This window comes from Cajanus cajan, chromosome 7, assembly GCF_000230855.2.
Source record: "Cajanus cajan strain Asha chromosome 7, NIPB_CcT2T_4, whole genome shotgun sequence".
NCBI lineage: Eukaryota > Viridiplantae > Streptophyta > Magnoliopsida > Fabales > Fabaceae > Cajanus > Cajanus cajan.
Window position 1 is genome coordinate 4,626,873 of NC_138523.1, and position 14,913 is coordinate 4,641,785.

Consider the following 14,913-nt stretch of genomic DNA (forward strand, 5'->3'; position numbering starts at 1 on the left):
CAACCTAACAAACAAAACCTCATTTAGTAATCTCACAAAGAGCATTCATCAAAATATCGAGATGTGTCTGTACCAAAATTTTTAGAATCAAACAAATCACACAAAATCTTTAAATTATACACTCAAAACCCCCAAAACTCATACATAACAATCCTAACCCTTAGAATGCACAACTCAATATCAATTTAATCGATCCAAACCAATACAAATCATAGCATACTATAATAATATAATTTCAATCAATTTCATACTCTAGAGACCCCCTCAAATAGATAACCTAAGAGGTTTAAGGTTCAACTCTCTACCTTTATCTCTCATACATGCTTAGGACTTGATAATTCCTTTTCCCCTACTTGGAATGATGATTCTCGAGAAATAATGCTCCTCTGATAGCTTCTGCCATTAATCCATGTTTTCCCCTATGACCTCCTTTATTTCTCCTTAACTCTAAGGGTTTCAGTATGGGCACAAAAAGAGGTGATGGTTTTCATTATAGTGGCTGCTTTTGAATTTGTTGCATGTTGAAGTTGGGGTTTGGATGCAAAAGTCATGAACTAGATGTGTAAATTTGAGTGTATTTCAATTTGGTGTGGGTAAATCAATGAAAATGGTGTTGTAGGTGATGTTTAGGAAGAAAAACTATGAAGTGTAAGTAAGATATAAAAGGGAAAACCATTAATATGCAAAAATATATTGCACCTAATGTTGTAGCCACAGTTGAGCATTGCAGCCATAGGGGAAATTGGATGGTTGAGATCTAGCACTAGAATTTCAGTTGAGTGTTGTAGTTGTAGTTGAGTGCTGCAGCCATGGGAAAAACTAGGATGGTAGAGATCCAACGCAGTAGCTATGCGAAAAAAAACTAGGTTGGCAAAAATTCAGCGTTGAAGCGATGAATTGAGCACTATAGCAGTGGCGGTAAATGACCGAATTTGGTCTTGAGGTCTTCATAAAAGTTGTAGCCTTGGATATTATCTTTCTAATGACTTTTAAATAGCCTAAAATTGAGATCTAAAACTCCAGTTATGACCTTTTTAGTGAACAAAGGTCAAACTATCATCAATTAGACAAACTATTATGATTTTTTCAATTTTTAATATGGTAGATGATGGAATTAGAACATGAGTTCTTCATGAAAGTTGTAAAAAATCTTCTTATATTTCATATGAGATAAAGATGAGTTTGATCACAATAGTGTAACTCTAATTGTGTTGTGTTATGTGGAAGTTGATATTGTATGCTAATTGATGATCACATGTTGAGAATGATGTGTTAATTCTATTATAGCATATGGTAATATATGATATCCTAAGTTATTATGTGATGAATTGTTGATATGGATGATGATGTTATGAGGATGTTTGAAGTTTTTACATTATGATTGAAGTTGTTATATAGAGATTTATATACATGTTGTAAGTTGTACTAGTTGTTGGAAGACGTGCTTCAAGTATTCAATTGGATCTTGTTTTTTATGGAAAATCATGTTGTATATGTTGTATACATGCAAATTATTGGGTTCCATGTTGTTGGAATTTTTTGGTTTTCAAGAAATTAGGTGAAATCGGGTTCTACACAGCTGCAGAATCTGATATTGTGTGAGGCGTGCCTTCAAGCCGTCGAATGTAGTTCTAGAGGAGAGGTATTTATCTCTTTCATGTTGGGCACATGATTGGTGGTGCTAGGTGTGAGGAGAGAGACTCATCTCAAGTTGGAACCTCGTTGAGCGTGGGTTGAATGACGTTGGGTGTGAGGAGAAAGACTCGTCTTTGCTTGAGTTCACGGTAGGCGCTGAATTGTGTGGCGTCAAACATGAGTCAGGCAGTGATCTCTCTACTTGATCGAGGTCAGACGTGGATGTTGCCATGCCAGGTGTGAGAATGTGGGGCACTTTTTCGCATAGTTTTAAAAATTAGCTGGAACTGATCAATTAGACCAATTGAACCATGAATCGATGATTTGGCCGATCTAAACCTTTAATCAAATTAGATATGCACCTGACTTGGTGTGACTTGGTGAGACCCGGTCAAATTCCTAGTTGAACCATCAACTCGTCGGGTTTCATGACCTAGGTCAGGTCATCACTTTTTTTTTAAAAGAATAAAAATTCAAAACAAAGTCGTTTTGAGTTTTAAAAGAATCAAAATTAGAAGAAAAAATTTTTAGATGTTGCGCATCTTGTTGGGTCTTCAATCACGCTCCCTAAACCTAAGTCCCTAACATTGAGAGTTTGAGACTCCACATCTACATCATTGCTTGTTACACCCCTACTGATGGAAATCTAATCTCCAAGGATCCCTTTGGAAGAGTTAAGACCAAGAAGGGTGAAGGATGATCCATAGGAGAGCTCACACTTGAAGACCATTTGGCCTTTAACTAGGTCCATAGTGATAGAGGACCATCCTTGGAGCTTTATGTGGGACCCATTACTAGGTCCATGGCTAGGAGATTGGAAGAGGATATGGGAGCTAACACCTTAGAGACATACTTCTTATGGATATTAATCATTCTCATAAGCCTTGTTAACATTAAATTTATTATTCCTATTTTACCCTTGTCTTTAATTTCCTATTTTACCTTTATATTTTGGGTACCTTAGACATAATATTTATTTTACTTGTAATTCCTATTTTACCCTTGTATTTTGGGGTGTCTTAATCATGGGATTTATTTTTATTTGTATTTCCCATTTTACCCTTGTATTATGGGGTGTCTTAGATTATAGGATTTTATTTTATAGCTAGGTGTTTTATTAAGGTTGGAAACTAGGCCTTACATGTTTTTTGGTGGCATTAGATTTATTTTTGGACTTGGCAAAGTTTAGGCCCAAGTGGAGGCACTAGTAGAAAATAAGTATATTACGTCACCCCTTTTACGTCGGAAATACGAAAATCCGACGTAAAAAAAAATGCGGTGGCATTTTTGTAATTTTTGCGAACTTTTTTACGTCGCACCTGGTAAGGTCCGACGTAAAAAATCCAATCTACGTCGCACCTGGGAAGGTCTGACGTAAAAAGTCCAATTTACGTCGCACCCTACCAGGTCCGACGTAAAAAAGACGCAAATTTGAATAAGAGAGCGCGAGGCACACCGCGCGCATTCACTTTTCATCACTTTTCATTTTTTTCTCTGTAAACCCTCTCCCTCTTCGTTGTGTAAATCCCTCCGCCTCCTACTCCTTCGGTCCTTCCTTCCTTATAATTTTTCTATCATTCAGTCTCCGTTCATACGACAAAAACAAGCAGTTTGCGTTCATACGACTAAATGTGTATTTTCCTTCCTTATAATTTTTCGAGGTACCATCTTCAAGTTTGTGTTTTTCTGTTTCTGGGCTTTTCTATGAGGTTCTATGACGTAAATGATGTTTTTTTCATCTGTTTGTTTCAAGTTTTTGAAGCTGGAGATGGAGAAGGAAGTGACCAAGTCTACCTGAGAACGCGCTCCTGGGTCTCTCAAGCAGAACGGCCCGTTCTGCTTGCAGAACGGCCCGTACTCCATGGAGAACGGGCCGTTGTTCAAACAGAACGGGCCGTTCTCCAAGAAGTACGGCCCGTTCTGCTTGGAGAACGGCCCGTCTCCAAGCAGAACGGGCCGTTCTGCTGCACTTGTTTTCTTTTTTTTTTTTTAAATTTTTTATGACTTTTTACGTCGGACCTTCACATGTCCGACGTAAATTTGCGTCGGTTTTCGCGCCCCGACGTAAATTTACGTCTCCCGCTTCTACGTCGGACATTTTTCTGACGTAAAAACCCCTAAACTAACTGACGTAAAATGTGTATTATGTACTAGTGAGGGCACCTAGGTTGCATGGTCTTATCATGCACCTAGATGTAGCTTAATAAAATCCAAAGATTCCATTCTTAGTCACCAAGTAGCATCTAGGGTTAATTTAGGTTTCATCTGAAGTGCATTTGGCTTGCATTACTTGGCCATGCACTCTCAAATGTAACCATAAATGCATCCTCCCTTCTATAAATACCCTAGGCTAGCCTCCTTGTAAATACTTTGAAAATTAATATAGAGAGAGCCTTTGAGCCTTTATATTTTCCTTAGTCACTCTTGGCTAATATTCAACCAAACCCTACCTATCTTCACCTTGAGAGAAAACCCTAGAAGTGGCCTTCATCATCCATGGAGTGAGCCAAACCCTACAGTGTCCTCTCAAACCTTTTATCAAACACTTAACCTCCACTCTCCATTTTCGTCAGTTTCCTCTATCAAAGATGTCAATCTTTAAGAACTTGATCAAAGGAGCCAAGGCTTCCTTCACATTGGTCATCATCTCTCCACCAATGCTAGTAAGGATGCCATCACATGGTTAGGAGGTTAGAGGAAACTTCTACATAAGAGGTGCTTCTTAGACCTATGCTCAATATGAACATTGAGTATGATTTCTTTTTTTAGTCTCATAGTCTCTATTGTACATACCTTGTATAGTTTGAATTCTTGTACCTTGTATATAGTAGATACTTGTATAGGTGTATTTTGCCATTGTGTTTGTGAGACACTTTCTTTCTTTTCTTATAAGGATTTTAAGTTATGTTACCTGGAGACTTTTTCTCCATTTGATGTTGTATTAAGGGTCATTGATTTTCATAATTTTAGTAGTAGAAGAGGGTGATAAATAGTAAGGTGTGTAGGTATAGCTAGTAATTGGGTCATTGGTGGGCCTAGGCTAAATTTTACATATTAGACTTTTTTTCTTCCATTTTTTTCTCAAGGAATTGATTTAGGTAGGTCTCACCATCAATTGGTGAACCTAACTAAACCAATTCCAAAAGTTTTGAATTGGATTAAATGTAGGAAACAACCTTGGCCGCCTAGCTCACCTTCCTTAGCAGAAATTACCTTGGCTTCTCCTATACACTTGGATAGCTTGTGCTACAAGCTTCTAGTTTAGCTTGCTTCTCAAGCATCTATGTTAAAAGCTTGTTCCACAAGCTTCTAATTAGTTACTAGACCGATTAGCTTGGGTGTAAGAAGGCTAACCATTGTTCTCCTTTAACTATAGTTAGCCTAGCTTGCACAACAAGCCACTCCTTCATTATATAAGTCTTTTCCTTCACTTTGTAAACACTTTTGATGCATTATATGAGAGAATTATGAAATTTCCTCTGAATTTTCTCTCTTCCAAAAGTCTCAAAACTCTTTGATTTTAATCCAATTCTCTTATCCTTTTCACACAAGAGTGTGGTGAGTTTTGAAGTGGCTAATCTTCCTCCAAGGAGTGGCGCCACTTGAGAGTGTTCTTCACCTTTTAAGGTGAATCTTAGAGCTTTTACCTCCATTGGAGGCTTCAACAAAGCTTAAGGAGAATCAAGGTGTCGAAGATCTAGGGAGGAACTTGAAGAGAAACCAACAACAATTTAGTTTTCTCTTAAGTTTTCCATCAACTGCCTTGTCATGCCATCACCCTATCACATTGTCACCCTTCTATGCCACAACCATTCTTCGACGTTGTGCAACACGTAGAAGAGCACGTTACAGACCAAACACGTGTGCCACATAGAAGAACACGTGTAGTCTGAGTCGTTGTTGTCATCGTTCAACACCTCCCATCCCCTCTACTGCACCTTCCATTTTCTCTGTCATTGCACGCCTTCCATCTTTGATGCCACTATGGCATCTCAGCTTTGCGTTGCATATAATAGCATTGGGTTTTCATTTTCACTCTATGTTGCATTTTTTGTTGTTATTAACGTTTCATGTTCGCGTTCATAATTCATTACGACATCTTGTGTTCACATTTGTGTTCAGGTTTTAGTCCACACTCCTTCTTGTTTAGGTTAACAACCATATTATTTAATCTTGACAGCTTGGATGCTCTTCTTAGTTATTTTGTACATTGAAATGTTGGACGCTCTCTGTTTGTAAAATATAATTATATGTTAGCTTTTTTCTTTGTCTATGTGATTTGGTTGCTTTGACATTATGTTAGCTGCTCTTTGACTCTATAATTTGGTTGTTTTAACATTATGTTATTGTTACCTGTTATTTGAAGCTATAATTTGATTATTTTAGCATGATATTATTGTTAGCTACTCTTTGACTGCTCACTAGTATATTAGTTTTGGTTGATTTAATTTACAATATTTTTTTTGTTTGTTGTTATTGCATGATATTTTAATATTAGGTATGGCAACTAGTGAAACGCCATCAACACTAGAGGGTTCTACTCAAAACTCTTTCCAAAACAATTTTAGAGGGAAAATTGATATAACTTGGGGGCATTATAAATTGCTTAAGGAGAATGAAAAATCTGTTATGTTATGCATTTACTGTGATAAATTTATTCAGGGAGATGGATTTAATAGGTTTAAGAGTCACTTGGCTGGTGAGAAAGGTTAAGTATAACAATGTAAGAAGGTTCCTGCAAATATTCATTCTCAGATGACACAAAAATATTGATGAATGCAAGAGCAAGAAAAACAAAATTCAAGAAGAAAATGATGATAGTTACTTTTTTCCCGCCTATTGAAGAAGGTGAAGTGTGTAACATCCTAAATTTCAGATACAATATTATTATATTATTCTTAAAATAGTAATCAATTTTTTTTTTGTTATTATATTTTAAGAACAAATAGAAAATAAGTACAATATTTTATAATTTTAATACATTAAAATTTCTATTGTCAAATTTTCAAAATTAAAATGGAAATATATAATATTTAATTATATTCAAAAATCCTATTTATAATATATTTTTTTAGAATAATATTTTAATTATAAATTATATATAAATTATTACAATATATATATATATTGTAAATTTAATTACCTTTATAATTTGGATTATTATATATAAATATATAAAAATACATATAAATATATAAATATATATATATATATACACGCATATTATAAATTTTTTTCTTCTTCCCGAAATTTTTAGTGATTTAAAAAAAATCCGCTGCAATAAATGCACGGATAACCCTAGAAGTTCAAAAATCTTATCTCTACTGATTTCAAATGATTCTATGCTATCCATACGTAACTAACAGAAGCAAATGATAGTGAAACTAAATTAATTGAAATCAATTTACCATTAGATAGCAACTAAATAATCATTACCCCTTATGCTATAAATAGGCTTCATCTGCAGTAAAATTGGAGACACAAGTTACGGAAGGAGAAAAAGAGAGAAGTAAGAAAAGAGAGAAGGAAGAGAAGAGAGAAAAAGAGAAAGAGAGCAAAGTGAGCAGAAAGAGAATAGTAAAATTTTTACACAACTAACTCTTGATAAGTCTACATTCTAAGGTAACGGGAAGGAGAACTTTATCTCTTTAAAGTTTTATATACTACTATGTTTATTTATTTATGTTATTTTTTATGTATATTTATTTAGTGAGGTGTCTTGATAGACTATGGCCAAGGCCAAGGAATCCAAGAGGTGATATCTTAAAAGAACCAAAAGGAATGTGATGATCTTAAAGACCTTTTCATATGTTTGTACATATAGTAGTCTCTTTGTATAGGCTTATTTTTGCCTTTGTATTTGTGAGACAGTTTATTGCATTTTATTAGTCATTGTATAATGTTTCTAGGGTAGGTTACTTGGGAACTTAGACTCCATTTAACCTAACCTTGAAGTACACTCATTTTCTATTTTTCCAGTAGTAGAAGTGGGGTGGCATTTAGCAATGCTTGAGGGTGTGACTAGTAATTGGGCCAGAATTGGGCCTAAGCAAAATTTTACATAGTGGACTCATTTTGCTCCTAATTTTTCATAAGTTTGATCTAGCTAGGTTTCATCATTTTTGATGGACCTAACTAGACCAAACCAAACATTTTAGAAAATAAATCATGGAGCAAAATGGAGCCAAAATCCGCCTAGCCTATGTACTTCTCCTTCTTGGCCGAAATTGTTACTCACTTAGGGTTGAGAAGCTTGTGCCACAAGCTTCTCTTTAGCTTGCTTCCCAAGCAAGCTAAGTGAGAAGCTTGCTCCACAAGTTTCTAGACCACCTTGGACGGTCAAGCAACCCTACCATGGTTCCTAGTGAACCATGATTAAGGTTAGCTTGCTCTTTAAGCTACCTACCTCTATATATTTGTAATTTCTACTCTTGTAATCACTTTTGAACAATTTGAGAAATAAACTTCAGATTTCTCTCTCAAGAGTCTCTCTAAAACCGTAGAGAATTTTCTCTCAAAGGTTTCTACCAAAGGTTCTTCAACCTTTGGCTTGGTTCCTCAAGCTTCTACAACAAGCTAAGGAGAAACCGAACCACTTCATTGCTTCTACTCCATTGAAGGTTGCTTCGTGGAGATTCAAGCTTCTTTTCAAGGAATCCTCAAGAGTTATTCGGTCTTGGAATGGAGAACTTGAAGATTCAACAATCTTCTCCAATTAGCTCCATCATGTCCCTAACCTCATTTATTTGCTTAATCTATGATTATTTTTATTCATAATAATTATTAAGGTGTTCATATTTCATATTGTTTAATTATTTTATAATGATTGTCATTTTTATTTATATCATTGGTACTCTTAATATATATTTTTTACGTAAATATATTTATTGTAAATATATTTTATAATCAACTATAATATAATTGTGATATCTTGGACTCGTCTTGTTGTTATTTCTTCATGTATTTATGAAGATAAATATTGTTCTATGGCCATAGAAGATAAAGTTTGAATTATTTATAGCTGGATGTTTGACCTTGGGGATTTAAATGAGTAAGGACTTGTGGTGAAATATCCTGATTGATATTTGGTTGATATTATGATAATGTTCATTTATCCTGACTAGTCACTATTAAAATAATTCAAAATTTATTATAACAATAAAAAAAATTAATTTTTATGTTGATTATAGACAAACTTGTTCTTTATTTAATTAATTGTATTTATTTGATAATTTTTCTCACTCCTTATTTTTTTGTGTAAAATTAAATATATCATAAAATAGATGGATCTACTGGCCATTCCAGGTCCTTTTATAGTAGTTATCACTGTCGTTTTTCCTAGGGGTAATTGGAATGTAGACGCTGTCTCCAACTCAATCACGTTCCAAGGCATAGGACTGTCTTCGTTCGTTTTCTTTCCCAATCAAGAAAATCTCACTATTGTAGATGGACCCATTATAGTGACTTTCCTTTTACCACCAGCAAATCATGCAAATCCTATTGTAAACTTATTTCCACCACCAATGTAAATACTATCGTAGTAATAGTAGAAAAAAAAAGTATGTAAGGCATGTACTCTAAATAATAGTAGAATAATATGTAATGTAAATATTAGAAATAATAATGTAAGATACAAGTAGTTATAATTACGTATATTATTGCAAATATTTTAAGGTCATTATAAGTTAAATATGTGTATGTGATTTTGAAAATTTTATTTTATTACGCATAATATTAGTAATAACTTACTTGTGTTTTCAATCTATAAATATATATAAATTATATGAAAATATATATACGTATAAAATTGAGGTTAATATTTATATTATTAGACGTTACAAAGTGCTAGAAGTGGAACAATCAACACAAGCAACATCTACATTTCTAAAAGGCAAGAACCGCAATGCTAAATTTTTTATGCCTAGAACAACTCCTGAAGTTTAACCTACCTTAAAAACTATGTTGCAAAACAAAAAAGTAATAGAAAAATGTGACGTTGCTATTGCCAAATTGTTCATTGATGCATTTGTTCTATTCAATGCAACTAATTCAACATATTTTCATTAGAACATTTTAATATGTATATGCCAATAGAAACATTTACTAGTATTATTTAAGCACTATAATAGTGTCTCTGCAACATGCAATGCTTGTCTGTGGTTTGTATGCTCATTTTGTACCACAAGATTGACAGGACTTCTTAATTATTGAGGAAGTAAAATTGTTCTTCTGTGCTTTCATGGATTAACCATTTCTATGCTTTATAGTAAAGCCAGAGCTGGTTACTTTGGACATAAATTTTACAATTATCATTGCCAAATTTGAAATATTATCATTCCAGGAACCTTTATTTTTTTCTTGCTTATATATGTTTAATTCCCTGTAGGTCATCCTTGGATTCAAGTTGATGGTGTAGCTCCTGACAAGCCACTTGATTCTGCTGTATTAAGTCGCTTGAAGCAATTTTCTGCTATGAACAAACTCAAGAAAATGGCTCTTATAGTAAGTCTGGACGTGGAAGCTTGAAATTTATTTGTTATATAATTGACTTTATTGATATATAAATTTGAGCATGGAGATACTTACATGATGTGTTAATAGATTGGAAGTCTTTCATTATGAATTTGTGACTGCAAGGTGAAAATGGGATGTTATTATTTGCACCTATTCATTTAATCATTCTTTTATTTTTTTAGATTATCGCAGAGAGCTTATCTGAAGAAGAAATAGCTGGCTTAAAAGAAATGTTCAATATGATAGATGCAGACAAGAGTGGTCAAATCACTTTTGAGGAACTTAAAGCTGGTTTGAAAAGAGTGGGTGCTAATCTTAAGGAGTCTGAAATTTATGATTTAATGCAAGCGGTAAGTGTTTTTTTAAGCATGTGTTATAAAACAAATAGAAACAAGTGGTATTAGTTGGATAATGGTCCACAAAATAAATGAGAAATGTATATCTTTTGCCATAGTTAAGCTTTCTGTAATTAAATTGCACATGAATTGTTACAGTACACTTCTGTTTCTGTCATGAATTTACTGTTAGAGGAAAGGGTTAATCATAATTCATAATATACTAATCAGTGATTCTTCATTAATAATTCTTTTCAAGTTCTAATTGATTATATTAAATGAGGCTGCATTTAGTAGTCATTTTGTTGACAAGCAACAGGGGAGTTTGACAACAAGTGCTAGTTGGTTTTCAATTTTAGTATTAGATGCTATTATTAAATATAATTATAGATGGTGCCTATTTGTCTAACTTGTTTTATCATTTGTTTTTTGTTCATGTGTGTCAGAGAGTAGTACTAGCAAGACACTCACCAATTGGTTAAAAAATTGCGGGACCATCAATAGAGAAAATCATTTAATAAGATGTGGGACTCAATTTTGTCATTTCCAACAAAATTTCAACCAATAAGAGACCAAGAGAGTGTGCTCAAAAATTGTGTCAAAATGTGTTGCTATCATTTCTCATATATTTGATGTCACCAAAGTCATGAACTTTGATATTAGAAAATAAATTTACCATATTCAATAAAATATACCAGGTAGCTAATATAAAAACAACGAAAAAAATTAAATCAAAATTGGATGAAGGGTTATGATGTCTCTTTGAGCTTATACTTAATCACAGATTCGTAGTGATAATGTATTTGTTGAATAGGCTAACTCAAATCTCTAACATATTATCATACCTTGAAATTGTAGGCTGATGTTGATAACAATGGGACAATTGATTATGGCGAGTTCCTTACTCAGGAAGAGCTTCAACAGGCTTGTGATGAGTTTGGCATAAAAGATGTCCGGTTGGAAGAGATAATCAAGGAAATTGATGAAGATAATGTAAGTGGTTTACAAATTACAATTCTATGTGGTTTACAAGTGAACTACGTTTTCCTCCGTTGAACAAGAAAGCTCTATGAGATAGCTTTGGAAATCAGGATGGCCCTCAAACAAACATACCCTTAGCTGTCTTATCTTTTCTAGTTAAGAGCAGTTTGGATAAATTTTTTCAGAAACATTAAGGAAAATAATAGTTTTTTCATGAGTTCAAATTAATTTATGTATAAACTAATTTACGTAATCTTTCTCATATTAGCTTCTCCAAAAGCTTTTTTTAACTTATATATAAGCTAATTTTAACTTATAGAGAAGTTAATTTCATTTTTTCCCCTATTTTCTTCTCATATTAGTGCTTCTGGAAATTTTATCCATATAGGCCCTAATCATTCCTAAATATCTTCAGCTAAAGACTTCCATTGATTAAAAGAATCACCGATAACTTTTGTTGGAATCCAGTTGACATATCTTTGTACAAACTTTTCCTCCACACACCAAACCAAAGGCCTACATGTATAGTAGATTCATTGGATGATTATTATTTTCCTTTTCAGAATTTGTTTGAGTTTGAAAGAGAGATAAAAATCAAGGGGGACATTAATTTAAGGCTTAGCTTTTTAATCCCTTTGAAATGCATCTTTTTCGTTTTTGTGTTTTTTTCTTTTTCTCTTTTTGTAAATATGGTCTCAATTAAAAAAAAAAATTCTTTTAGTCCCCTTAGCACATTGTTTCAATCCCTATAAAGTTGTAAGATTTTTATATATATGACCCTTTTATATTAGTTCTTGTTATTTAGGGAACGTTAGGATTGTTTTCTAATTTCTTTTAACAATGTCATCACTTAATAGATCAGTAACTAAATTTAAAAAGAATTAACAACGCAAATAGGGAGAAAAATTAAAAGAACCAAAAAAGAAATTACAGGAACTAAAAAGTTATTTACGCCTCAATTCAATGAACCCATAATTGTTTCCACTTATTTTGGACATCATTAATGTGGCATCATGATACACAAGTTTATGATAGTGTGTACTTTGAAACCCATCACAATAATATAGTATTGTGCATTCTGCTATCTATGGTCAATGTTTTGCTCAAAAATTGAAGACCCTTTAGCAAGAATATGATGCTTCTATAGAATCAATGCAGTTATGATTAATGTCAGCTGTTTAATCGTATGCAGGATGGACGCATAGATTACAATGAGTTTGTGGCAATGATGCAGAAAGGAAATCTTCCAGCGATTGGCAAGAAGGGCCTAGAAAATAGCTTCAGCATTAAGTTCAGGGAGGCATTAAAATTGTAGTGTTCGTTCTCAGCATTGAGATTTTTTTGTTTTTGGTGTTCCTTATATCCACTCATCCCTCCTCTTCTCTTTAAAGGTTCAAGATTTTATACATAGTGCAAAGTGTTTGCATGGGGATTTAGCTGGGCCTTTTTATCTCTTCAGTTATTTTGTTTGTGTCCACTTTAAATGGATTTTTGTAATTATGAGAATATATTAAAGAGAGATATCTGTCCAAATTAGTCATTGATTGTCAGTTTTGATATATTTCGTGGACTATGTCCATATTTTACAGGAAATTGATTATTTGTGAATTGGATTTAGGTGTATGCAGTTATTTTGTTTGTCCAATTAAAATAAATTTTTGTAATTATAAGAATATATCAAAAGAAGATATTTATTAAGATTAATTTTTAATTATTACTTTTAAGATAGTGCATGAATATGTTCATATTTTATATTTTATCAGAAATTGATTGATTGTCAATTGGATTGACACCATCCAAACACCTGAAGTGATGGCTTAACATGGATACATTTATTAAACATATGATGCAAGTGTTGATAGAGAAGTGTAGTGCTAGAGAGTTGAAGGCAGTGGTATCAGGAGGTCATAGGTTTTAATTTCGGTTTGATTATTATATATAAAATGAAAATGGTGAACAAAATGATGTAGTGATACATAATCGAGAAAGGAACAAAATCCTCAAAATGACTTTCATACCACAAAATAATAATTGTTTATAACAAAATAAATAAAATAAAATGAGTTACGGGGTAAAATTAGTTTTTTGTATAAGCCAAAATTAACTCAAACTTATTAATACACTTCAAACAATTTGGTTCGAATTTTCAGACTAAATGCAATCAAACTCATTTTTTTAGTTAGGTATTAAGTTTTATTATTGAAATTCAACTCAATCCAATTCATTAAACAAATTTTAAATTTTAATGTAATATATATATATATATATTGTTTTTGAAAATGATAGATAGAAGATGATATTTCTATGACTACTAAACAGAGAGTGAATAACATATTGAAAATTTTCAGACCAATCACAACTACATACTTAATAGGTTCAACAATATCTAATTTGACTTAAAATTTTACTTGTCAAACTGAGAGCTAATAGAAGCTCACAAAAAGGATATAAATATGTGTATATTATAAAAATTTAGATAATTTCAAAAATAAAAAATGACAAGTGAGATATTATCATGCACATACTTACATGTTCTTTCCATGTTTGTTATTTGAATTTCAACACTTTAGTAAACAATTTCATTACCTCACTATCTCATGTGGGTTTTATATTTGTCTTTAATGTATAAATAATGTTAGCATGTTTATTTTGGTAGAAGTTGTTCAATTGACCTTTGTGAAACATAAGTATAATTGATAAAATCATGCACTTAATAGTTAGTAGGTTTATTTCATATGATGAGGAGTTTCAACCAAAGAATCTTATTTTAATATTATTGTTGATATTTTATTTTAATCTTTTAACATAGACAAGATGATTAAAAGATTATTGATTCACTAATTCTTCTTTTTTATTTACACACTTATTTATAATTAGTGATATATAATTTTTAGTATTAATTTTTTACTAAAATATTTTTTATTTTTTTGTGTACAATGACCCAACCCAAACCAACATGATATTAATTGGGCTAATTTAGTTTGAATTTGATAATAAAAAAAAAGTCATATAAATTCGACCCAACTTAATACAAACTATTTTGAATCTTCTTAGTGAATGTTTGGAGAAATGATAATGATTGATTCATGTTATTTTATCCCACCTTTTCATTAACTTGTCAAAAATGGATTGAGATGAATTGAACCATTTTTTAAAATGTGAGCTAAAAAATGAAGCCTACATCATTTAAGGAATTAAAGATTAGTTAGCGGTTAAAAATTGTTATAAGAATATTATAAATTTTAAAATAAGTAAAATTAAAAAAATAATTGAAGAATTATTTTCTTAAAATGAAATACTCATTTCTATACATAGCATCACTTTCATACCAAAATGAAACAAATATTTAACATTTTATGCTATTTTTTTTAATAGTTATGCATTATCAGTATAAAAGTTTTTACATTATCAACTAATAAAAAATACTATTTGTATAATTTTTACAAGT

The 14,913-nt window shown here is 32.1% G+C and overlaps 1 protein-coding gene across 2 annotated transcripts; it reads left to right on the forward strand.

The window, feature by feature from the left end:
* Window positions 1–9,999: 9,999 nt before the first annotated feature.
* LOC145949741 (calcium-dependent protein kinase 10-like) lies at window positions 10,000–13,009 on the forward strand. 2 transcript variants are annotated; one of them, XM_083060588.1, is made up of 4 exons: window positions 10,000–10,137; window positions 10,332–10,499; window positions 11,343–11,477; window positions 12,658–13,009. In XM_083060588.1, exons 1-4 carry the CDS (start codon window positions 10,108–10,110, stop codon window positions 12,778–12,780), a joined length of 456 nt encoding a protein of 151 aa, XP_082916714.1. In that variant the 5' UTR covers window positions 10,000–10,107; the 3' UTR covers window positions 12,781–13,009. The 2 variants fall into 2 exon arrangements, with proteins under 2 accessions (XP_082916714.1, XP_082916715.1); XM_083060589.1 differs by having other exon boundaries at window positions 10,332–10,451.
* The last annotated feature ends 1,904 nt before the right edge of the window (window positions 13,010–14,913 follow it).